The 26,190-nt window shown below is 33.6% G+C and overlaps 1 protein-coding gene across 2 annotated transcripts in view; it reads left to right on the top strand.

Moving 5' to 3' along the window:
* Window positions 1–25,887, top strand: part of RPS6KA5 (ribosomal protein S6 kinase A5) — a 261,593-nt gene extending 235,706 nt beyond the window's left edge. For both annotated transcript variants that reach the window (XM_069085996.1, XM_069085998.1), the window contains 2 exons: window positions 13,010–13,173; window positions 15,410–25,887. In XM_069085996.1, the coding sequence (XP_068942097.1) occupies window positions 13,010–13,173; window positions 15,410–15,646 (401 nt within the window). In that variant the 3' untranslated portion in view covers window positions 15,647–25,887. The remainder of the gene's footprint in view (window positions 1–13,009; window positions 13,174–15,409) is intronic.
* The last annotated feature ends 303 nt before the right edge of the window (window positions 25,888–26,190 follow it).

The following is a 26,190-nucleotide window of genomic DNA, read 5'->3' as shown; positions in this document are numbered from 1 at the left end:
ACGGCAAAGAGAGCAGAGTAAGAGGAAGCAGGACAGCTTAGTTCTTTCTCTCAACTACTTAGACAAAGGTTGAAAAAGAGCATCAGATTGAGTAGTGATTGGGAAATCTAAGGAGAAACCTCAGGGAATCATTTTTCCAGTGAGATTCAGCCCACAGGCAAGTAACTGGGGCAGGAAATACAGACTAAGGGTGAGTACATAGCTCTGTTGTTATAACCCTAGAGCCAGGAACCTGGATTCAACCAATAGATAGAGGGATAGATGAATGTTAAATGTGGTCACTGCCTGCCCTGCCTAGCCTAGTTCCCAAATCCTTTCATTCTACCTTTTTAGTTTGTAGCTTGAGCCCCTCCTAAGATCCTTGAAAAAAAGCAGCACTTTGGGGCGGCCAGGTGGTTCAGCGAGTAAGAGCACCGGCTCCAGTGTTGGGATGACCTGGATCAAATCCGGCCTCTGATACTCAGTACCACACCCAGACATAACTGGCCGTGTAACCTTGAGCAAGTTACTCAACCCCGATTGCTTAAAAAAAAAAAAAAAAGCAGCACTCAAAAACCCAGCAGGAATAACCTAGAAAATACAGATCAGGCATGACCATACAAAACCCTACATTATCTACAGAAGTGCACAAAGCTTGACCCTAACACAAATTCCTAATTTGGGAAGTAAGACAGGGAAGTTAGTAAGCTAAAACAACAGTAATAAAGAACTATGATGGGACCAAAGATGCCCAAGACACAAACCCAGAAAAAGAGAATTATTCTAAACCTATTAGTAAAGCCTGAAATAAAAACACAGTTTGGAAGACTGGGAGAAATGAAGCAAAAATATTTTAAGCATAAAAATTACATTATCAGAGCACCGGCTCCAGTGTCGGGATGACCTGGGGATCAAATCTGGGCTGAGATACTTAGCACCACACCCAGAAATAACTGGCCATGTAACCTTGAGCAAGTTACTTAACCCCAATTGCTTTAAAAAATAAATAAATAAAATAAAATAAATTACATTATCAAATGAAAGTGAGCTCTCTAGAAGAAAACTGGAAAAGAAAATTAGTTCTAGAGAAAAATCTTCAAGAGAGAATTAACAGTTCAATACAAAAGGTACAAAATGTTACTCAAGCAATTAGAGTCCTTGAAAATTAGAATTAACAAAGCAGAAGTTAATGACTCAATAAAACCTGAAAAAAAATATTAAAGTAAATTCAGAAGATTGAAAAATATAGAAGAAAATATTAAAAAAAAACAATGGATCTAGAAAATAAGTCAGAAAGGGAAAAAATTCTCAGAATCACTGGATTGCTTGAGAGTCATAACCAAAAAGAGAACCTAGATATCATATTTTAAGAAATCACAAATTATTCTAACATCCACAAGAACCAGAGAACAAAATGAACATTGAAATTATCCATCACTTCCTAAAGGAAACCCCAAAATAAAAATTCCAAGAAACATCATAGCCAAAATCTAGGTCCTTTAGTTCAAAGAAAGAAACAGCAGAAAAAAAGAATTTGAGTGCTGAAGAGTCACAGTCAGGATCACACATGATTTAGCAGCCACCACTCTAAAAGAGTGGAAAGGTTAGAATATGAAATTCCAAAAGGCAAAGGATATAGGCTGACAACCACAAATAACTTACTCAGATGAAATACACAATAGTCTGGAACATGAAATAAGGGACTTCCAAACATTCCTAATAAAAAAGACCAGGGTTGAGTAGATACTTTGAAATGCAAACACAAGAGTCAAGAGAAATATAAAAAAGGCAAATTATGATTAAGCCAACAAGAGAAACCAACTACACAAGAATGAAGTATTTGGATTCTAAGAGGGGGATATGATACAAATGTCCCCTCAGAATCCTAAATATCATCAGGGGACATAGAGGGGGTTAAATAAGACAGAGGTCCTGAGAATGGTTTTGTTAAACTTTATTAGTTTTTAAGGAAAGGGCAAGTAAAAGGAATGTAGTGGGAAAGAAAGAGAGGAATGGGGAAGAATTATCTCATATAATTTGTGTGTACAGGTAGAAGAGTATACAAAAAGGAAGGGATGAGGAAGGAACTGGTATCATTTAAGTGTCATTTTCATCTAAACTGTTCAAAGAATGATAGAAAATACACATGTGAACTTACATACAAAAGAGACTGGTGTAGAAATATATTCAATTCATTGGGAAAACAGAAGGGAAATGGGAGAGGAAAGAGAAATAGGAAGAGCATAGATGGAAGGAGTCAGTCATTTTCAGTTCCTTGTGACCCCATTTAGAATTTTCTTGGCAAAGATACTGGAATAGATTGCCATTTCCTTCTCCAGCTCATTTTATAGATGAGGAAATTGAGGCAAACAGTTAAGTGACTTGCCCAGGATTACACAGGTAGTAATTACAATAATGTAATTACTGTAATTACATTACAGTAGTGTGTGATGCTGAATTTAAACTTCCTAACTCGAAGTCCACTGTGCCACCTACTGCCCAAGGGAGGAAATAAGCAAAATAAGTTCTAGCCTAGGGTGGGAGATGGGAGATTTGAAATAGAAAGAAATAGGGGTAAGAACTTTTGATTTGGGTCTGAAAAAGGAGAAGATAAGAAGAATGAAAGGGGCTGCAAATTATATCAAACAAAGAGCACTAGTGCTGAGACACTTCTCATTCACTACTTTCTTCTTTGTGAAGAGAAAGGTATAGGGCAAAAAGGAAAAAAAATATAATAAGAGTATCAAAGTATTATGGAAATCATAATAAGCATTTTTCTGAAAGGATTACTGTGAGGATCAAATGGTGATAAATATCAAGTATTATTATTTCCTAACAATAATAATAGAATGGAAGAGTGGCAGAATCCAGCCTTATATTATTTATATGAAACACACTTAGAAAAAGATTTACACAATTAAAATAAAATATAGGAGTAGAATCTATTATGCTTTAGGTGAACTAAAAAAATCTCATGTAACAATCATATTCTCAGACATTATCAGAGCTAAAATACACTCAAAAGATATAAATAGGAAAACTACATTTTGCTAAAAGATGCCACAAGCATTGAATTTATCTCTGTACTTAACATATATGCATCAAAAACCATTGTATCCAGATTCTTAAAGGAAAAATTAAATGAGTTATAAGGACAAATAGACAATAAAACTATAGTTGTTGGGGACCTTGGTATAGTCCTTTCAGAGGTAGATAAATCTAACAAAAATAAACAAGAAAGTACCAGATCTCAAACTTTATTATAAAGTATTAATCATCAAAGCAATTGGGTACTGACTAAGAAATAGGATGGTGCATCAGTGGAATAGAATAGGTACAAAATATAATATAGTAAATGACCATAGTAATTTAGTGTTTGATAAACTTAAAGATCTAACTTTTGTTTTTTGCTTTTTGGAGGGCAATTTGGGTTAAGTAACTTGCCCAAGGTTACATGGCTAGTTTTTTTATGTGGGTGTTAAGTGTCTGAGGCCAGAACTGAAATCGGGTCCTCCTGACTCATTGCGCCACCTAGCCACCCCAAGATCTAACATTTTGGGACAAAAACTCACTATATGACCAAAACTTCTAGGAAAACTGGAAAACAGTATGGCAGAATCTAGTTACAAAACATTTCACATCATTTACTAAGATATGGTCAAAATGGGTACATGAGTTAGACATAAAGGTGATACTATAAACAGATTAGAGGAGCATAGAATAGTTAACCTGACAGATCTATAGATAATGGAAGAATTTAGAACAAACAAAAGATAAAGAACATTACAAAATATACAGTGGATAATTTTGGTTATATTAAATTTAAAAGGTTTTGCCCAAACAAAACCAGTACAACCAAAATTAGAAGGAAAGCATAAAACTTGGGGGAGGGGGGATTTGCAGCAAGTATCTCCAATAAAGGCCTCATTTCTCAGATATAAAGAGAACTGAGTCAAATTTATAAGAATATAAGTCGTTCTGGGCGGCCAGGTAGCACAGCGAGTAAGAGCACCGGCTCCAGTGTCGGGATGACCTGGGGATTGAATCCGGGCTCAGACACTTATTACCCACCCAGAAACACCTGGCCGTGTAACCTTGAGCAAGTTACTTAACCCCAGTTGCTTAGGGGCGGCCAGGTGGCTCAGCAAGTAAGAGCACCCGCTCCAGTGTCGGGATAACCTGGGGATCAAATCCAGGCTCAGATACTTAGCACCACACCCGGAAATAACTGACTGTGTAACCTTGAGCAAGTTACTTAACCCTGATTGCTTTAAAAAAAAAAAAAAAAGAATATGTCGTTCTCCAATTCATAAATTATGGTCCAAAGATATGAGCAGTCAGTTTTCAGACAAAGAAATCAAAGCTATCTATAGTCATATGAAAAAATGCTCTAATTCATCAATTAGAGAAATATAAATTAAAACAACTCTGAGGAACCACCTCATACCTATCAGATTGGCTAATATGACAGAAAAAGAAAATGATAAATGTAGGTGGGGGCGTGGGGAAACTGGGGCACTAAAGCACTGTTGGTATAGTTGTGATCCAACCATTATGGAGAGCAAATTAGAACTATGCCCAAAGAGCTATAAAACTCTGCATACCGTTTGATCCAGTATTACCACTACTAGGCCTCTATCCTAAAGGAAAAGGACCTATTTTTACAAAAATATTTATAGTAACTCTTTTTTTGTGGTGGCAAAAAATTAGAAATTGAGGGTATGCCCGTCAATTGGGGAGTGGCTGAACAATTTATGGTATATGATTATAATGGAATACTATTATGCTATAAGAAATGATGAGCAGGGGGCAAGTAGGTGGCTCAGTGAATAGAGTACCGGCCCTGAAGTCAGGAGGACCTGAGCTCAAATTCGGCCTCAGACACTTAATACAACAAAAACTAGCTATGTGACCTTGGGCATGTCACTTAACCCCAATTGTCCTGCCTTTCCCCTCCAAAAAGCAAAAAAAAAAAAAAAAAAGAAATGATGATAAGGGTAATTTCATAAAAACCTGGAAAGACTTCCATGAAATGATTCAGAATGAAGTGAACAGAACTAGGAGAACATTGTACATAGTAAGAGCAACATTATGCAGTAATCAGCTTTGATAGACTTAGCTGTAATCAGCAACAATGATTCAAGATAATTCCAAAGTACTCATGATGAAATATGCTATCTATATCCAGAGAAAGAATTGATGGAGTCTAAATACAGATGAAAGCATAATATTTTTCACTTTCTTTTATTTTTTAAGTATTCTTCCACAAAGTGACTAATATGGAAATACATTTTTACATGATTGCACATGTATTACCTATGTCAGATTGCTTACCATCTCAGGGAGGGTGGAGGAAAGAGAAGGGAGAGAATTTGGAAATCAAAACTTTTTTAATTAAAATTTAAAAATTGTTTTTACATGCAATTTGGGGGGAATATTATTTTTTAAAAAATAAACAAGAAAAAAGTTAAGAATCTGAATAGAACTTTTTATAAGTTAGCAATGATAGATCTCTTCCAATTACTGATTGGGAATAGAAAGGAAAATACATATATCTCAGTTGTATGTGACATCTTTATAAAACTGACCATTTTTAAGGGCATAATAAAAATAATAATAGCATTTATGTAGCACCCACTGTGTGCCAAACACTGTGCTGTGCACTTTACAAATATTATTTCATTTAGTCCTCAACACAACTCTGTGAGGTAGGTATCATTATTATCCCCACTTTACAGTTGAGAAATTGAGGCAACGATAAAGTGACTTGCCCAGGATTACATAGCTAGTAAGTGTCTGTGGCTGGATTTGAACTTGGGTTTTCCTCACTCCAAGCCCAGCACTCTTATCTACTGCCACACAAAAGGTGAAAGGAATTAATAAACATATTCTTTAATGATCACAATGAAATAAAAATAATATTCAATAAAGGGCTATTGAAGGAAATATTTAAACAGAATTAGAGATTAAAATAACCTAATCATAAGGAATTGGTGTTTCAAAGAATAAATCATAGAAGTACTAGATATTGATTAAGGGTAATAATAACACCAGTGAGACAGCACACCCCCATTTGTGGGATAATTAACATCTCCATACAAATTCATCAACAAAAGCCATAGAGAATAAATCAATGAATTTGTCATGCAGCAGAATAAATAACTAGAAAAATAACAAATTTTTAAATGAAATTAACAGTATAGGAAATCTGAAAGTCAAAGAAAAAGTTAACAAAATTGAAAGCAAAAAGAAATTTAATTAAAGTAGTTGTTTTGTAAGAAAAAATAAAATGGGTAAACCATTAGCTAACAATTAAAAAAAGAAAAGAAAACCAAATTACCAGTGATTACAAATAAGAGCTCAAATGAATTCAAAAGAAGATAAACTATTTTGCCTGATCATATGTCAGGAAACTGACAACCTAAATGAAGTTAATGAATATTTACACAAATATAAAATGTCCAGGTAAACTGAACTAGAAATAAGTTTTAAATATCCAAGACTGTGATAGTAATGGCAATTAAAGATTCCCCTGTATTGGCTTGGTTTTCAAATTGATTGTGTTAAAACCCAGAGTTTGTTAATCCCACCTGTGGGATGGGCTTGTTGATGTGAAAAGAAAGTCCTGAAGTGGGAGGAGCTGGTGACGTTGATTTGGAGAGACACTGGAGAGAGGCGGAAGATCTTTTTTTGGAAGCAGCACCTCCTGGAGAGAGAGAGAGACTAAGAGGATTGCTGGTGGCCGCTTTGAATTGCCCTGGACTTTTGAGACCTGCCCCCTGAGCTGCCAAGGACTGAGGAGACATGGCTGTTTTGCTGGTACTTTGTCTGTCTGTTTTGATGTTATTTTGCCAGATTTGTCCACTGGTGAAAGACTGTCCTGTTGAAGAAGTCCTGGAACCTGGCATTTGGTTAAGAAGGCCTGAGACTGTCCTGCAGACAGAGAGTGAATACTGTCCACTGGTGAGGGACAGTACTGTTGTTGCAGGGGTCTGGGAGCCTTTCTGTTGGTTCAGAAGCCCTGAAGAAGGATTTTCTTGTTGTATGTTTACAGAAATCCTGGGAGAGGGCTTTGCTAATGTGTTCAGGGGTTCTAAGACTGTTCTACAGACTGAGGATAAATTCATGAAGGGACTAGCAATGTATCTTATGGCCTTGCTAAGCCTTGTCTCCCCAGGAACTAAGATTGCTGAGAACTTGCCTCGTGTCAAGATGAAGAAAAGACCTCCATTTGGGTATTAAGTGCTGTGTTTAAACTTGATGTAACTCTGGGGTAGATTCAATTGTGATCCAGGGGTGGGGAACTTTTGACCTTTTTGTGTTCTATGGTTGAGCAAATGAATGTATTTTACTTATGTTTGGAAACTAATCTCCATTTGAGAAGAGGGGCTTTGTGGTGGACTTAATTAAGGTATAGCCTAGGGGTGGAGAAGTATTTGGAACAGAGACTTTGTAATTGATTGAATGATTGGAAAGTCCTGGGGTGGGGTAGGCCTTGGAGATTATTTAATCACACTTAGTAAATGCTGTATTTTGAATGATGTCATGTTTTGATCTTCTCTGTTCTGGGTTTGTTACTGAATAAAATAGAGAGCACCTATGCTGGTATTTTGAACCTGGGAAGTTGCCTTTCCTTGGCATTACATTACAAAGACTCATGAAAAGAAAATTAATGAGTCACAAACAAACTCCCAAAGGAAAAAAACAACAACAACTGGGCACCAGATGGATTTACAAGCAAATTCTATCCAACATACAAAGAACAATTGTTTCTAACATTACATAAACTATTTGGAAAAATAGGAAAAGAAAGATCCTACCACATTCCTTTTATAATACATATATGATCTTGATACCTAAATGGGAGAGACAGAACAGAGAAAAAAAAAACTATACTCCAAATCCTTACTGAATATTGACAGTTTTTTTTTAAGATATTAGCAGAAATAGCACAGAAACATTAAAAAATATATATACTATGACTGGGTTGAATTTATCCTAGAAATGAAGGTTAGTTGAATATTAGGGAAACTGTCGACATAATAGGCCATAGTATTATCAAGAACAAAAAGAATCATATTATTCTGTCAATAGATGAAGAAAGTTTTTGCCAAAATGCAGTACCCATTTCTACTTTAAAAAAAGGCTACAAATAATCAAAAGAAATAGACCTTCCCTTAATGTAGTAATTAGCTAGCAGATTTGTACTAAATAATAATAATAACTAGAGGCGGTTAGGTGGTGCAGTGAATAGAGCACCAGCCCTGGAGTCAGGAGGACCTGAGTTCCAATCAGGCCTCACACACTTGACACACTTACTAGCCGTGTGACTTTGGGCAAGTCACAACCCCAATTGCCCTCCAAAAAGCAAAAATAAATAATAATAATAACTAGACTTTTCAAAAAAAATCAAGGATGTCTGTTATCACAACTACTAATTGATAAAGTACTAGAAATACAATAAGACAGAAAAGTTATGGGATTAAGTATTGGCAAAGAAAAACAAAATTGTCACTTTTCCAGATAAAGTGATTTACTTAGAACCCTAGAAGATAAAAAGAAAAAAATGAAACAATAACTTAAGCAAATTTGCAGGACATAAAATAAATCTACATAAATCACTACCTTTTTTGTATATTACTAACAAAACCCAGCAGGAATAACTAGGAAGAAAAATCCCTTTCAAAGTAACACAAAAACCAACTAGGGAGGCTGCCTACAAAGATACACAGGAACTTTATGAATACAACTATAATTTTTTAAAAATTATTTAGTTTTATTTTATTTTTCAATTAACATGAACTTATTTTCTTGCCTTTTTCACTTCTGCTCTCCCTTGATAAAAAAATAAATAAAACAAAACCCTTATAACTAATATATATAATCAAGCAAAACAAATTGCTATGATAACTGTGTCCAAAAATGTATGTTTCATTCTGCATCTCAAATCTATCTTCTCTGTCAGGAAATAGGGAGATTGACTCATCGGTTATCCTTTTTAATCCTTGTTGTTCATTGCACTTATCTGAGTTCTTTTTTTTTTTTTTTAGCAATTGGCGTTAAGTAACGTGCTCAAGGTTACACGGCCAGTTATTTCTGGGTGTGGTGCTAAGTATCGGAGCCCGGATTTGATCCCCAGGTCATCCTGACACTGGAGCCGGTGCTCTTACTCACTGAGCCACCTGGCTGCCCCTACACTTATCTGAGTTCTTAAGTTTTTTAGAGCTGTTAAAAAAACACTTCTTATGTAAATAAACACCTAACTAATATGAAAAATAATCATTGGCCATGAGTGGACTGAATCAGTATAATAAAAATGATAATACTACCTAAATGGATTTCCTTATTCAGTGTCAGACCAATTAAACTACCAACTTATTTCTTTACAGAACAATAAAAATAATGAAATGTATCTGGAGGAACAAAAGATAAAGAATCTCAAGTGAAAATTATTTTTTAAATTGGATCAGAAGAGGCCCTATGAGTACCATATCCCAAACTGTACAAAACAGTATTCAAAACTGTTTGGGGTTGGTTAAGAAACAGGTGAATCACTGGAACAGACTAGCTTAAACAATACATGGAAACAAATGAGCATAGCAGCCTAGTGTTTGATAAACCCAAAGACCCTAGCTACTGGGATAAATACTCACTACTTGACAAAAATTACTGGAAAAGCTAGAAAGTATTCTGGTAGAAATTAGTTTTAGACCAGTACCTCAAACCATATACCAAGATAAGCTCCAAATGAGTATATGACTTAGATATTAAAGGATGACATCATAAACTAAAAAAGCAAGGAAGAAATCACATCTGTGGATAGGTGTAGAGTCCCTGCCCATTCAAGGGATAGAGAGAAGACAAAATGGACAAGTTTTAATTCCTAAAATATTTTTAGTTAATAAAACCACTACAGCTAAGTTTAGAAAGGAAACAATTCATTGGCAAATAAAAAAATTTCAGCAGAATTCTCTGAGGAAAGTCTCATTTTCAAGCTATATAAGGAACTCAGATTTATGAGAATAAGAGGTTTTCTTTCTCCTATTAATAAATGATCGAAAATACATGAACAGGAAGTATTAAAGGAATAAATACAAGATATCAATAAACATACAAAATGTCCTAAATCACTAATAATTAAAGAAATGCAAGTTAAAGTAACTCTTGAGGTTTCATCTCATACCCCTCAGATTGGCAAAGATAACCCAAAAAAGCATAATGACAAATATGTGTGAAGAAATGTTGGGAAAACAAACATCAGGGTAAAAAGACCTGTTGGCACAGTGTAATGTAATGCCAAGGAAAGGCAACTTCCCAGGTTCAAAATACCAGCATAGGTGCTCTCTATTTTATTCAGTAACAAACCCAGAACAGAGAAGATCAAAACATGACATCATTCAAAATACAGCATTTACTAAGTGTGATTAAATAATCTCCAAGGCCTACCCCACCCCAGGACTTTCCAATCATTCAATCAATTACAAAGTCTCTGTTCCAAATACTTCTCCACCCCTAGGCTATACCTTAATTAAGTCCACCACAAAGCCCCTCTTCTCAAATGGAGATTAGTTTCCAAACATAAGTAAAATACATTCATTTGCTCAACCATAGAACACAAAAAGGTCAAAAGTTCCCCACCCCTGGATCACAATTGAATCTACCCCAGAGTTACATCAAGTTTAAACACAGCACTTAATACCCAAATGGAGGTCTTTTCTTCATCTTGACACGAGGCAAGTTCTCAGCAATCTTAGTTCCTGGGGAGACAAGGCTTAGCAAGGCCATAAGATACATTGCTAGTCCCTTCATGAATTTATCCTCAGTCTGTAGAACAGTCCTAGAACCCCTGAACACATTAGCAAAGCCCTCTCCCAGGATTTCTGTAAACATACAACAAGAAAATCCTTCTTCAGGGCTTCTGAACCAACAGAAAGGCTCCCAGACCCCTGCAACAACAGTACTGTCCCTCACCAGTGGACAGTATTCACTCTCAGTACTGTCCCTCACCAGTGGACAGTATTCACTCTCTGTCTGCAGGACAGTCTCAGGCCTTCTTAACCAAATGCCAGGTTCCAGGACTTCTTCAACAGGACAGTCTTTCACCAGTGGACAAATCTGGCAAAATAACATCAAAACAGACAGACAAAGTACCAGCAAAACAGCCATGTCTCCTCAGTCCTTGGCAGCTCAGGGGGCAGGTCTCAAAAGTCCAGGGCAATTCAAAGCGGCCACCAGCAATCCTCTTAGTCTCTCTCTCTCTCCAGGAGGTGCTGCTTCCAAAAAAAGATCTTCCGCCTCTCTCCAGTGTCTCTCCAAATCAACGTCACCAGCTCCTCCCAATTCAGGACTTTCTTTTCACATCAACAAGCCCATCCCACAGGTGGGATTAACAAACTCTGGGTTTTAATACAATCAATTTGAAAACCAAGCCAATACAGGGGAATCTTTAATTGCCATTACTATCACACACAGCAGCTTTGGAAATCAATTTGGAACTATGCCCCCCAATACCACTAAACCATGCATACCTTTTAACCTAGCTATATTAGTACTACTTGGCCAAATACCAAAAAATATCAAAGAAAGACAATGAGGACACATTTGGGTTTTGTGGAGTTTGTTGTTGTTGTTTGGAGGCAATGAGGGTTAAGTGGCTTACCCAGGGTCACACAGCTAGTAAGTTTCTAAGGTCACATTTGAACTTAGATCTTCCTGACTCCAGGACTGGTGTTCTATCCACTGTGCCACCTACCTGTCCCGTGGACTCATTTCTGCAAAAATATTTTTTTTTCTTTCTGTAGTAGCAAAAAAAATTGCAAACAGAGAATGCTTATTCCGGTAATGACTGGACCAATTATAACATATGGACATAATAGAATACAGTTGTGCTTTAAAAAATCCTGAAAAAAATGAGTTCAGAGAAACCTGGAAAGACTTGTATAAACTGATTCATAGTAAGGTGAGAACCAGGAGAAGAATTTCTATCATAACAATGTTGTTAAATATAAATTTGAAAGATTTAAGAATTCTTATCAGTACAGTGACTGACCAGGATTCCAGGGGACCAATGATGAGGCATGTTACTCTCCTCCTGACCAAGAACTGATGGACTCACATTGCAGAATGAGACATATGTTTTTGGACATGCCCAGTATGGTCATTTGAATGTGTATATTTGTATCATTTTTTTTTGTTGTTTTGCATTGTGAGAGGCCAAGAAAATATGGTTTTGTTAATTTAAAATAAAATAATTTTTTAAAAAGAAGTTCAGAATTATGTTAAGAAAGTGACTAAGATGTCTATTCTCTTTAATAAATTACTATTATGATAAAAAGAGACAATAGTAGATGCAAAATACAGTAAGAAGAAATAGAAAAACGACATCCACAAAGACCACTGCACTGTAAATGGAAAGAAAAACAACAATGAAACAACAAAAATTGAATCCTATGAAATTATAGTGTGCCAAGATTGACTCTGGAGAAGAGTTGCAAAACTGTTATCACTCCCATCTTTACAGAGGTAGAAAATAGTTGTGGAATGATGTGCACATGTTAGACATAGGTTGATAGTCGATTGATTTTTCTAAACTCCTTTTTTTTCCTAAATGTATTTGGCAATTAAGATGATATAAAACCAAAAGATATTGTTTAAAATTGTTTTAATGATTTTATGATAGTTGAAAATTCATTTAGTCTTTCTGTATTTTCCTAGTTAACAATTGATTTAATATAGCCATTTGGTGTTCAGAGAAGGATTAATTTCAAATTAAAATGTGATATTTCAGATTTGAAGACTTGTAGACTCCCTCATGTTACAGATCACTCAAATTTATGTCTAGTTTTAATGTTTACAAATTTCAAATGTCTTAAAAATCTTCCTTAAAAGTAAATATTTGGGTTTTTTGTTGTGTCTTATCAGCCCTACTAGACTATAAAGTTCCTTAACAACAGAACTTCTTTCTGTCTCTGTTGCACAACTCTCTTTGTTGAACTGTGTGAAATAAAAATACCTTACATATTTCTATCAGGACTTCTTACAGTGGATCCCAATAAGAGACTTAAAATGTCTGGCTTGAGGTACAATGAATGGCTTCAAGATGGCAGTCAGCTGTCTTCAAATCCTTTGATGACTCCAGACATACTAGGATCTTCAGGAGCTGCTGTGCATACCTGTGTAAAAGCAACATTTCATGTAAGGGAAAATATGCTTTGGATACAAACTAAAGTTTGGAATGAGATTATAAAATGATTTTACTTTTAATGTTATGAATGAAATTCTCTCATAAATGCAATTTTACAGATAGTATATGTCCTATTTTTTAAATATTGGATTTATAGTAAAAGCAAAAATTTGTGTGGTAGTTCAATATATGCTAACATGTAGAAAATAATATGTCTAATGAATCAGATTTACTTCTGGTTCCACATAACTCTTTATTTGAATATCAAAATGAATTTCAAAATTTGTAAAAGTTGGGTGTTTTACTTAACAGTTCCATAATTTTAGTAGCAAATTTAAACAGTTTATAACATGACTTGCCACAGGGGAAAAAATTCCAAGCTGTTTCCTTTAAAAAAACATAAACATTTGTTTGAAACCACATAATTTATACTAAAATTAAGCCATTCCTTCAGTAAGTAGTTATTATGTATGTAACATTCTACAAAATTCCAGCAGGAGTGCAAAGGAAGTTGAATATCCAGTACCCACCCTCGACTAGTTTGCTGTCTAGTTGGGGAGATAAGATATACTGTGGGAGTGTGTGCATGTGTGTGTCTGTGTTTTTCTGTGTGTATTGTAGATGTTGCAGGATAGAGTGTTGGACCTAGAGTCAGGAAGACCTGAGTTCAAATGTAGCCACACAGGTCACACAACTAGCTATATGACCCTGGGCAAGACAGTTAACCTTTTGTTTCCTTCACTTCCCTCATCTGTAAAATGCAGATGAGCATCACCTACCTCACAGGATTATTGTGAGCATCAAATGAGATAATATTTAAAAAGCACTATCACAGTATGTAGCACATAGTAAGCATTATTATTAACTATCATTATTATTGTTGTTGTTAGTAGTAAAGAAACTGGATAAATTTTCAGCCTAACATGAAGTGCATGCTATTACAGGAACTGATTATATACAAAAGTGCTGAACTACTAGTAATTCAAGAAAAATAAGTGTTGTATGGGAATAGTCAGAACAAGTAAATACAGTCTAAAGAGATTTTCTAAGAAAGAAGGACAGTGTTTCCTTTGAGACTTAAGAGAAGAAGGACAGAATAGAAAAATGTCAGGATAGGGGCATATGTCTTGAAGAAGAAAAGAGAAATTCTAATAGGAGAGCTTTATGTAGGTGGCCTAGATTGTACAGGATTCACAGATATAGGGATGGGGTGGGGAGACAGCTAGGTATCACAGTGGATAGAGCACTCTGCCTCAGATACTTCCTAGCTGTGTGACCCTGGGCAAGTCACTTAACCATGTTTGCCTCCATTTCCTCATCTGTAAAATGAGCTGGAGAAGAAAATGGAAAACCACTCCAGTCTCTCTGTCAAGAAAACCACAAATGGGGACACAAAGAGTCAGAAATGACTAAAAATGACTGAACCAAAAAAGCTGGAGCTGGGGACTTGAGGAGAGTAGTTTCAACATAGCTGTGGTGAGGAATTAGCCAAGGTACCAATGAGGAACTTTTTGTAGTAACCAGGAACAAGTTACTGGGCACAGAGTGTTGGACCTGGAGTCAGGAAGAAAACTCTAAATTAAGCTGAACTGTAATGAAACATGGCTGCTCTGTTTGGGTACTTGGTGATAAAAATTTCAAAGACCTGAAGCCAGTAAAATGGTGGTGTTCTGAATTGTTAGCATTCCTCAGATATTTCCAGTTAACCAACAATTTGCTAAATTGAGTCTAATTGGTTTCTTCCAGAGATAACATAGAACCATTGGTCTGCATGTAGTATTTCAAAGGGGCAATTTTGTTATGCTGCACAACTTTTAGGAATATTCCTTCCATGGCCTACTTTACCATCCTAAATAATACAGAGGTGGTGATTTTAAAAGATTTCTCCTCAATATAAAAGGCAAGAGAGTTGTTCTTGTTCAGTTGTTTCCAAATCTTTGTGATCCCATTTGGGGTTTTCTTGGCAAAGATACTGGAGTAGTTTGCCATTTCCTTCTCCAGCTCATTTTACAGATAAAGAAACGAAGGCAGTGACTTGCCCCAAATCCCACACTTAGAATGTGTCTGAATTTCAACTCATGTCTTACTGACTCTAGAGTCTAGAGCCATCCCCTGTCCCACCTAACTGCCCAGTCAGGAAGGAGGGAATGCAAAAATGTTGGTTCTTGTTACAGGAAGTCATGACTTATTAGTGGAATTTATATTAATCTATACTTACTCTAAATACATCATTTTTATTCCCATTAGGCCTTTAACAAGTACAAGAGGGAAGGATTCTGCCTTCAGAACGTTGATAAGGCTCCTCTTGCAAAGAGAAGGAAAATGAAGAAAACTAGCACAAGCACGGAGACGCGCAGCAGTTCGAGTGAGAGTTCTCATTCTTCTTCCTCTCATTCTCACGATAAAACTACACCAACAAAGACGCTGCAGCCGAGTAATCCTGACAGCAGTAATCCAGAAACCATCTTCCAGTTCTCTGACTGAAGAATGTAGCGGCGGTGGGAATGGAATTGGTGATGTGCTGTACCGTTACTTCCCCTGATTTAGAACTGAGGAATGTTTATTGATTTTTTTAAAAAATACCTGCCATGTCCTCTTGCTCTCATTTGAATTCTGCCTTTTAATGGATTTCTTCTAAATAACCTGTTTGGTTTGTCCTTGTCCAGTTGTTCCGGACACAGTATATTACTGTGAATAGAGCTAGTGTTAACACTGTTTGGAAATCAAGAATAATATCAACAGTACTTTTCTTAAAAGAGCAAAGCTTTCAGTAAATTTAATTAGAGATTTTCCCAAACTGTTTAGCTTTGAGCTTCTTACAAAATATGTCTTACTTTTTTTAGATGTCTGCTAACAGGAATTGGCCTATGCTAAGATGACTGTTTCCACTCTGGATGATATGGGGTTTAAAACTGTGCACCCTTTGCTCAATGACGTACCAATGAAGATGGTTGGTTTTTCATAAGGAATTTGAGATAAATTTAGTGTGTTAAATACGTTTGTTTCTTGAGAAAAGGTTTCTTGAGAAAAACTTATTGTTTCTAGTTTATGGTTACAAATGATGACAACCTATAAAATGTAAATCTTTTTCTTTTTAAAAAGGATTCAAAAACATAGCATCCCGTGGTATGTATTTGTGATCCATACAAAATGCATGTTGAGCTACGTATATTTTTAATTACACACTGCTCTTTCCTAGCAATTTGTTTTCAATGGTTATTGAAACAGGTTAGGGTACATTTATCTCTTTTCTAAGTCACATTGCACTTTATGAAGGAGTGTGACAAAAGAAAGCAGACTGTTTTATAAAGTGCACAGCTTATAGCATATGTACTGTATTTTAACCATTTTTTCCATTATCTACTTTAAATTACTCCTCACATCCCTTTTCTACTTTGTATGCAACAAATAGAATAGGCCTGGCTGTATGGTGAAATCGTAAGCCACTTATGCACTGATGTGAGGACAAACTAAAGGGAAATTTTACTAAACACTGTGCTTCATAACTGTACACTGTGTTGTGCTACAGGGAGGGATTTCCTCCTGTAGTAGTTTATTATGTATATAATTATTTTAGCATCATAAATGTGATTTGTTTTGAAACATTTCAGTTGTTAACTTTTAAATATGAAAAATATTTTATAAACTTATGCAGAGCACTTTTATTGCTCAAGTTCTAAACTCATATGAAAATCTTAAAGTGCTAACTTTTTGTCTAAGAAGTTTCATTAAGAGCTTGCTGCATTTTAAAGTAAAATAAATCCATTCCCTATGCAAACAACAACAACAAAAAGGTTATAGGAATTGTAGTTAGATTTTATTTTACAGAAATCATAGGGAGTTGTAAGGCCTCTGAAAATCAAGATTAGCTACATTTACAGGAATATGCATAATAAAGCCAAGACTAACGTGGGTTGTTTGGGGGGGGGGGTTTTAATCAATGATAACCTTTTGAGTGTTTGGGAAAGGATTTGGGCATGAGCTTACTTTATTTATTACTTTCTTGATGGGAACATCAAAGATAATAGCAGCATTAACTTTAGCCTGATGTGAATACTGAAATATTGCACTGTTTATGTAGTAATATATTTAATATTAAATCAATATGTAATTGATGTCACTGGGAATTAAATGTCCAATAATGGTATTTTAAAAATATTGTTATAAATTTTATTCACATTTTCTTCTTAATGATTACTAAGAGTAATTTTTTTCTATTTTTGAAAGAGCCCAATGGTTTCATAATTCTTATTGAGTCAGGGATTATTTGTGCACTAGGTATTTAAGGTAATGATGGGAAAGCCTAGGATGAATTACCACAATCCACAAATAGTTCACAGAATATGCAAATGAAACATAAATTTTAATATTAATCAAAATTTCCATTAATAGCAAATGTTATTCTATGAGGTTTTTTTTTTAATTGCATAGTGAAGTAGTAAATTATGTAGTTGCTGTATAGACCTAACGGGCTTTTCTTGTATAAAGGAAATAGTTAAGAAAAATTCTCAAACAATATGCTGTTGGTGGTGTGGTTGATGCTAACTTAAAGTGAACATTTAAAAATTGATACATATAATTTGCATTTCTTCTTTCCCCTTTTTTCCTCTTATAGAAGAGCTTATAAGAGATAAAATAAGCAAAAAAACAGATGTAATTAATGAGGAAGGAAAAGTTAAGTTAAACCACAAATTAATAACTCATCTTTTAATCAAGAATTTACTCTGAAAAAGCTTCAGATTAAGTCCATAGTAATGCCCCCCCTTTTCAAAATTCTCCTTCCCCTAATTATAAATACCAAAAGGTCACTAATATATTATACTCTTGTAATTAGTACAATTTAAATTTGGATTCAGACTTCGTAATATATAATGCATTACATTTTGAAATTCATGCTTTCAGGTTACTAAAATAGAAAACAGTTTCCCTGCATGCAAAATGTTAAGATGAAATGACTGTCTTCTTTATCAGTAGATAATGAAAATGTGTATGAACAAAGCATAAAGAGATGTATGAATACCTTTATACCATTAGTGTGGCAGATAGTACCAAATGTACCACAATGTAATTCCACCCAAGTCCACCACTGCCATCTCCCACAGCATTTTTACTGTATGAATGTTCTTGTTTGGGGAGTATGTGACTTGACCCATTATAAGTTCTAGTTAATGGGGTACTATTTTCTTTTGAATATTAATATCAGTGTTTGAGATATGAATAAAGATAATACTATAGAAAAGAAATTAAGAAAGAGATCAGTTTTTTAGCTTTATAGAAATTATGATTCCCCAGAGTCCATCACTATCTACAAGATGAGATCCTTTCAGGTGAGTGAATGTATATATTAGATATCCTGAAATGCATTAATTCCTTCAGTTATCTAGGAAAGATGGATCACACCTTTGAGAGAGTAAGTTAGTAAATCGTATACCCATTTTCCTGAAACAGTTAATGCTCATCCCAATATACCTGTCTTGAATTCCAGTATTAGTTCTGTTTCTACTTGAAATTTTCAAGTCTTAATTTTAATGCTTCTAATGTTTCTAAAGTGATTACATAATGAATGCATTTAATTGTATGAGAAATTATTTTAGAAGACTAGTAGAACTGCAATAACTTTATTTATAGAAGACTTATAAAATCTATTTTGGATGTCACATTATTTTAAAATATATTCCCAGATATTATTTTATGTGAACATAACTTCAATTTAATGTGTTCTTGTTTGCCTCTTTTATTTAGCTGTTTTAGACATTCACTAGGAAATAGATTTTTATTGGGGGACCATCTCTAATTTATTGTTCATTTCTCTTACCCCATATATATTAATTATTCACTGTAGTCTTCTCTTGGTCAGTAATAAGAGAAGAGGTTTGTTTATGTAATCAGGTTCCTAATAACTCCTAAATGACTAAGTTTATTTATGTTAAGCCACTTAAATTGTGGCAAAAATAATTGTCTTATAGATTAATTCTATTATAGTGTTATTAAATATCTTTTCATTTTAAATAATTTTCTATAAATTTGGGGAAATTATTACTAAATCATATTTCCTTATGATAAATATATCATTCACATGTATATCCTTTTCTTTAGGGAACTGGCTCTTTAAAAAACTAATATAGCAGAAAGTTATTCAATTAAAATTTTAATAGGAGGCAATTTTTAAATTGTAAGGGCTCAAGGAATGGAAAAATTAACATAGGGAAAGAAATGTTTATCAATTACAATACTGTAAATATTCTTAACCCAAAGAAAAAAGGCTCTACAACTACTTTGTAGATTTTATTCAACTATCCATTTTTCTAATCAAGCTCACCTCAAACTATGACATGTCTTAGAAATAAAGGATGTGTCCCCAAAAAGATAGTTTCTTTATAAAGAGCTTTTAGATATAAATTTCAAGAAGAAAGGGACAATTTTTTCACCGTTAGAGCACTTCATAAGCGTGATTTCAATCTTGATCTGTAGTATTGTGTCCTTTGAGCTTTATTTAGCAGGTGATTCCTTCTGGCCTGTCTCCTTTCCATTTCTTTGCTCCCAGTTGTATTTCTAATTGGGTGCTTGCCATTGCAGTTTGTTTCTTTGTCCAAAGTTTTTTGTCCACCCTGTTTCATGAGTCTGGAAATTGGCTGGCTGCCATTACTCCATATATTGCTTTTTTTAGACTTGAGGTGAACATATTTTTTTAACCAAAAACTTAAACAAATCATGTGATAAGATATAATCCTTTCATCAAACCTCAGTTTCTAAAAATACACTTTTTCCCTTGAATTTGGTAGTGTCCCAGAAAAACTGAGATGTGTAATTAGACTATAACAAGTACAGTAAATGAATTTGTTTCCAAAATCATTGGCTTCTTCCTTCCTGTGCAAAGTAGGTAAAAATATTTTTAAAAAATAGTTGATCTCTGTGGTTTTGCTTCCCATTTTTACATGACAACATGAACTCGGATTTTTATGTGTAAGCAGCAAAAGGAGGGCTCTTTTACTGCTAAAGATTGAACATTTCTGGTTTTTCGTGTCTGAAAGAAAATGTTAATTTGAACATGTTAGTAGAATGCTTATATTTTAAAGGTTATAGACTGGTGTTAGAGTAGGCCAAATTGTGTTTAACTTATTTCAACACCTCTGGACACTGTGGCAATAGTATTTTATATTTTGTTAATTTTTTTTCTTGTTATTAAGGCTTCTCTCTCTGCACTGTATTTGCTTTTTACAATATCTGTCACCTCACCAAAAATCCATTTTCTTTTTACATCATTTCCTGAGGGTATTCCTATCCCACTTTTAAGTCATCTTAGACTCAGCCCCTAAATGTATTTTGAAAGTGCATGATTGAGAAAGTAAAATTTAAGTTTTATGAATAGTATTCTAGTTCTTGATTCTCCACAATAAGAAATTGAACTTAAGTTGTTTACTGCAAAAAGGTTGTCTCAATTTTTTTCAAAACTAGATATGTTGCTTTGTAGTGTTATCATAGTTTTTTTTAAGACTCCATAAAGCTTTAATAAACCATTTTTCTCCAAAGATTTTCAAGTGACCTGTTTCATAATTATTTTTCATCCCACTAAGAAGAACTTTTGACATTTCTGACTGCATTTTATTTCAAGGTGAAAGATTAGCTTAGTGGTTTAGATTTTTAGTGGCTAATTGTATAATGCTTTTATTGTTATTAGCATTGTAACTTGTAGTATTTTAATTTTTAAAATAGCAATATAAATTTTGGACTATGAATATAGACATTTCCCCATCCTAATTGACGCTTTGATATTCATGCTTATTCAGGTTCCACAGTGAATTTGGATAGATTATTTTTTCAAGTATCATAAACACAAAATCTAGCAAAATTAAAATTAAATTGTAGAATAGCTTTTGTTTTGATAAATAAGCAGAGAAAATACATAGGTGCTATTTTGTTGCAAAGGTGTTTTTATTGCAATCCCCAAATTTAGTAAGTCCTTTTTCTTAAAATATTGCTTATTCTGTGAATTTGAGAAAACCAAATGAGCATAGACATAGGAATTTTAAGTCATTTAGAATCTTAATTTGATAAAACCAGTGCCTTTAAACTTCTATTTAAAGTTCTATATTTTCTTAAACATTGATTTTTTAATTAATTTTAAAAGAATACATTTTAAATGACTAGAATTTTATTCTATGGGACTATGTAAACTTTCCCACAACCTTAAGCAAGGATGAGATTGTGATTTTAAATAAACTTTTCCATTCATTATGTCTTAGCAAGATTGTTAGAAATGTTTGGATGAAAGCATTTTTTTGTGCCCTGAGACCACATTGACAATTAAGAGTAAACATATACATTGTCATTTTTATTACATTTGTTAGATTTTTTTTTCACATTTATGAGTCCATTTTCTTTTTTCTTCCAACCATTTTTCTGCTCCCTCTATACATGTTAAATTTCTGCCACACACACATATTAACTTTAACTGATATTTCACTGTAGAGTATTTTACACTTCTTACTGCCTCTCTGGATTGAACCACAATACAAGATCTTGAAGAAGGCCTCTTTCTGGAGTTATGGAAATGAAAATCTTGGAATAGAAATGATCATTTATGGACAAGTAAATAATGTTAGAGGCAAAAAAAAAATTGGCATGAAGTTAAAGATGGCAGCTTTCCAAAATGGTTTTGAGTTTATTATCCTATTATGAAGGCTCTAGTTAGCTGTTCCCCAAAAAACTATGATTTTTTAAAGACATGACCATTTAAGGGCTACTTAGAGTTTTTATACAGGCCTAATAAAGCGATTAGCTTCTCAGTGGAAACATTTAGGCAACCTTTCTTCCCGCCTAGCAACACTAAATCAATGGAACTCAAAACAGGAGGACTACAGATTTATTTATCTAGCGACAATCATTTTAATTATCCTGATTGTGTCAGATATCACTTTTATTTTAGGATAGTATAGGAAATAGTAACTGTGTGCAACTTTTTTTATATCTGTTAGGAAAGTACTATATTTGCTAGGTGCGTTATTTCAGAAAAGGTTACTCGGTGCTATCTGTGTAGAATTCCTTGTTCTAATGGAACATACTATTTGGGATTTTACACATTTACATATTCAGAAAGTACCAACAGAAAAGTCTTGTCTTTCTTCATGTGGTTATGTTATACAACTCCAAATTATGGAACAAGTATCCTAGGATCTTTGAATTCGTGGTTACTGGTAGATGATCACAAAACTTTTTTTGTTTGGAGTACAGTGCAGCCCATCAGTGACTAAAATGTGTTATTACTCCTCACCACTTCACTAAGGACTGTATAATCATTTGTCAGGAATGTTGTAGAAAGTATTCATTATGTAGATTTGGGGATAAACTAAATGATTTCTGAGTTTCCTTCCAGTTCAAGATTCTGTGCTTCTAAGACAGAGTTTATGATGAGATTAGTTCCCCAAGTGTGGGCATCTCCATCATAAAAGCATCTCATTTTGTAGCATTATTTGACTTCCTGAAATAAAATAGAAAAGATTGAAAGGATAAATAAGAAATTTAGCATGTTTTACAGAATCAAACATGATACATTCCCAACCCCAAACCTACAGGTTAAAAAAAAGTTATTCTGCTGTGGCTTTCCATTTTGACTTTGGTTTATAACTTGATATCTTTTTTTATAAACTATGAAGCCACTTAGAAAATGCTTTAATAACTGAAATTACTTACTGTTGCTTGGTATTCCAGAATTTGAAAATTGCTACAGTGATTAAGAGAAAAAATAAAATTTAGGAATTTACAGTTAATTATACACTTTTTTTTCCCAGATTAGAAATATGAATTTTTTTTCTTGATTGTTGTTCCTTTCTAATTAAAAAATATTATCCAGTGGATTAATTCTATCTTCTAAGGGCTAAACAATTACAAACCTTGTAGTTTGTCTGCAGTCCTGTTTCACAGAATCTGTGTGTGATAGTACTAGGAGGCTGGAAAATTATCCCACTTGGTTGGTGGACTGTAGAAGTAAGGTTTAAAGGCACCTTAAAAACTCTCAACCAGCTGTTGCTAGCCCCGCCTGAAGTGGTTCCATGTGTGAGCAATTTAACTCCATACTATTCAAGGAATATCCACCTCCACACTGTCTTTCTTTATCATGGCATCCACTCTGTTTTAAGAACATATACTGCTAACATTGGGGGAAATTCTCTGCTACAGGAAGAATTCACATTTTTTAAATGAAATTATATGTTTCCCTGGCAAAAAACATTTTCATGAAAATCTGAAAATGTTTCTCTGGGTTTTTGAGCAGTATAAAAGTGTGATATATACTTTCAAGTAGGACTACCTCTAGTTTAACAAGACTGTTATCTCTCTGTAAGGATAAATCATTCTTATTGATCTCTAACAAAGGAAAAGCTAATATGATTCCCTAGATTCACATGCATATTATTTTATTAGTATTTTTCTCAAATCTCCTACATTAGCTTTTTCTATAAAAGAGGTTTACATGTGTATTAGTCAATATCTCTGAAATGTTATTTCATTCAATCTAAAGTTACCTGTAACAGGTTTCTTTACATCAAACATAATACGGGTGAAATAAAAGAAATATTGGATTTACTTAGACATTAATTCTTGAAACACTGCTATTCACAATTTTATAATTTTGCCCTTTTTATAACATTTTCTTTCTTTACTCCAAGGTTATATCTAGTAAATTTTTATCTTCTTTATTCTAAATATTAATATATCCAGTAGGTACAATTTTAGTTGTATCTGTATTTCAGTAATAATAATAAATTATTTTGTCAAGTGATTGAAATAACAAATGAAATCTGGCTTTTGTTGATGAAAAAGTTAAAGAGATTTGAAGAAAATTGTTTAGGGCTTGTATATACTTAAATGATTTTATAAAAAAGTTAATATTGTTCATTATTCTGTATAAAAATCTTTACTTGTATAGGGTATAAATTCAGAAGTTTTTACAAAATTTGAATGGTAAATGTTTTAAAGATATTTAATAATAAATGTATAATATATTTCCTTAAAACATTTAAAATAAAGTAAGCCTATTATTTATGGGACAGCATAAATATATTGTCGCATCATTAGTAGAATCATAAGTAGATTTATTAACAAAAATTGTAAGCTAAAAATATAGATTTATTTGTACTTAATGCAGTTTATATTTTATTGAATCACCATTTCTGAGACATAAATTTACAATATATATATATACACATATATATTAGTTTTATGTTTGTGTACAATAATCAGGTGTGAGTTTTCTGTATTTTTTATTCAAACATGATTACATATCCTTTATTTATATATATATACACCTATATATTCATATTGAACTCAATAGCCAAACTCTTTGGCTGTCAAAAGTCATTGTAAATATATGAACTTGCAGAAACATTCAAAAAGATCTTGATGATAATAAACATAGGGAAAAACAAATTTAAAATGTGTTGGTTTAGGCATGTGTATATTTAAAATCTAATAAGTCTATGCAAACATTTCAGACTGAATGCATATTTTGTGGTTTACAGGAAGAAATCTTTGGTAGTTACCATTTGTAATAGTTTCATGCTAAGTTCGGGAAAATAATGCATACCTGGCATGTGCCTCTTCCTCTCTGACCCGAATGTCAAGATATTTTCTTCAGAAGGTAGAAACATATTTAGAAAATTTTTACATCTAAGTGGCTATGTTAAAGGGTATAAAATTCTGATAATCTATACTTCAAAATAATAGAAACTAGATAGGAGAACTTAAACATCTAAATGATGTATCTGGCTTTGAAAAAAAATTATTCTAGGCATTTTAATGAATAGCTATCATTTGTGAAGAATCCTATATTTTAGGAGTATTCAAGTTTACCAGTTGGGATTTACATCACCTAATTAACTACCAAGAAATGATCCTGAATTTCTCGTCTATTTATGCTAGCATATACTGACATATCTTTTAGTACAAATGATCTTTGAATGAAAATATTGTTAGACAGTCAGCCATGTTTACTTCATTAAAATATATATCATAGAGTAAAAACAATATCACCAAAGGGAAAAAACTAAACCTATAAATACACAATTATTTCAAAAAGGCAGATTACAAATGAAAAACATTTCACTAGGAGTTCCCCACACAGATGAAATCACAGGTCTTGACCCTGAAAAAGAAAATTAGTTTAAAATGTTAAATAACCTTGTCATATTTTATAAATAGTTGTTTAAAATGTGTTTGATTACTCTTCAGTTGGTCCTATTTTTAAAAAACTATGAAATTTTCTTCAAATACTATTTTACTATAAATAGGATTCTTCACCAATATCTAGACTATTTAACTCCCAGTGGAACTTTTTAAAATCCATATGTCCTTCATCCTGTTTCTTTCTTGATGAAGCAGTCAAAAATATGTGATAGACACAGTGTCATGAAAATGTTAAGGATAAAACATTTTGAGGAAGTAGGGCAAATATGTATTAGGGAAAAAAATCTTGGAATCAAATTTACTCACAATATGGACTCATGTCTGCTTGATTTGGTTATGGTAATTCAGCTATTTGACTCTCTCAGGTTCACCTATTAAGACTGTGAAATGAAGGGATAGTATGTATAAAGTCCCTTCCGGCTCTAACAGTCCATGAATCTACCACATCCAAAATGACACAGATTTCATTTTATGTATAAAATAAATACTGTCTGGAGCCATTCTGAAGAGAAACAAATACAGTTTTGAAATAGGCTATGACACATCATTTTTTCTTTCATTTTTTGACCTTCATGCCATCATCTAATTACAATCTTTTTTTAATTACTAGAGACAAATATCTTATTTTTATTTTGCAGAAAGCCTCATACTCATTTTCTCAAGTATAATCAGAAGATATTTCTAATAGTCTTTCAGAATTTAATTATTTCATTGTGAATACTTAATGGCAAATTTGATCAAGCCCTGGAGTCATGAGGACCTGAGTTCAATTTCAGCCTCAGACACTTAACACTTATTGGCTGTGTAACTTGGGCAAGTCACTTAACCCCAATTGCCCTGCCTTACCC

The sequence above is a fragment of the Petaurus breviceps genome, unplaced genomic scaffold, assembly GCF_028583685.1.
Source record: "Petaurus breviceps papuanus isolate PSGF00001 unplaced genomic scaffold, PetGlider_PUasm1.0 177, whole genome shotgun sequence".
Lineage (NCBI taxonomy): Eukaryota > Metazoa > Chordata > Mammalia > Diprotodontia > Petauridae > Petaurus > Petaurus breviceps.
Note: the sequence above shows the minus strand (reverse complement) of the source record. Positions and strands in the feature narration are given on the sequence as shown.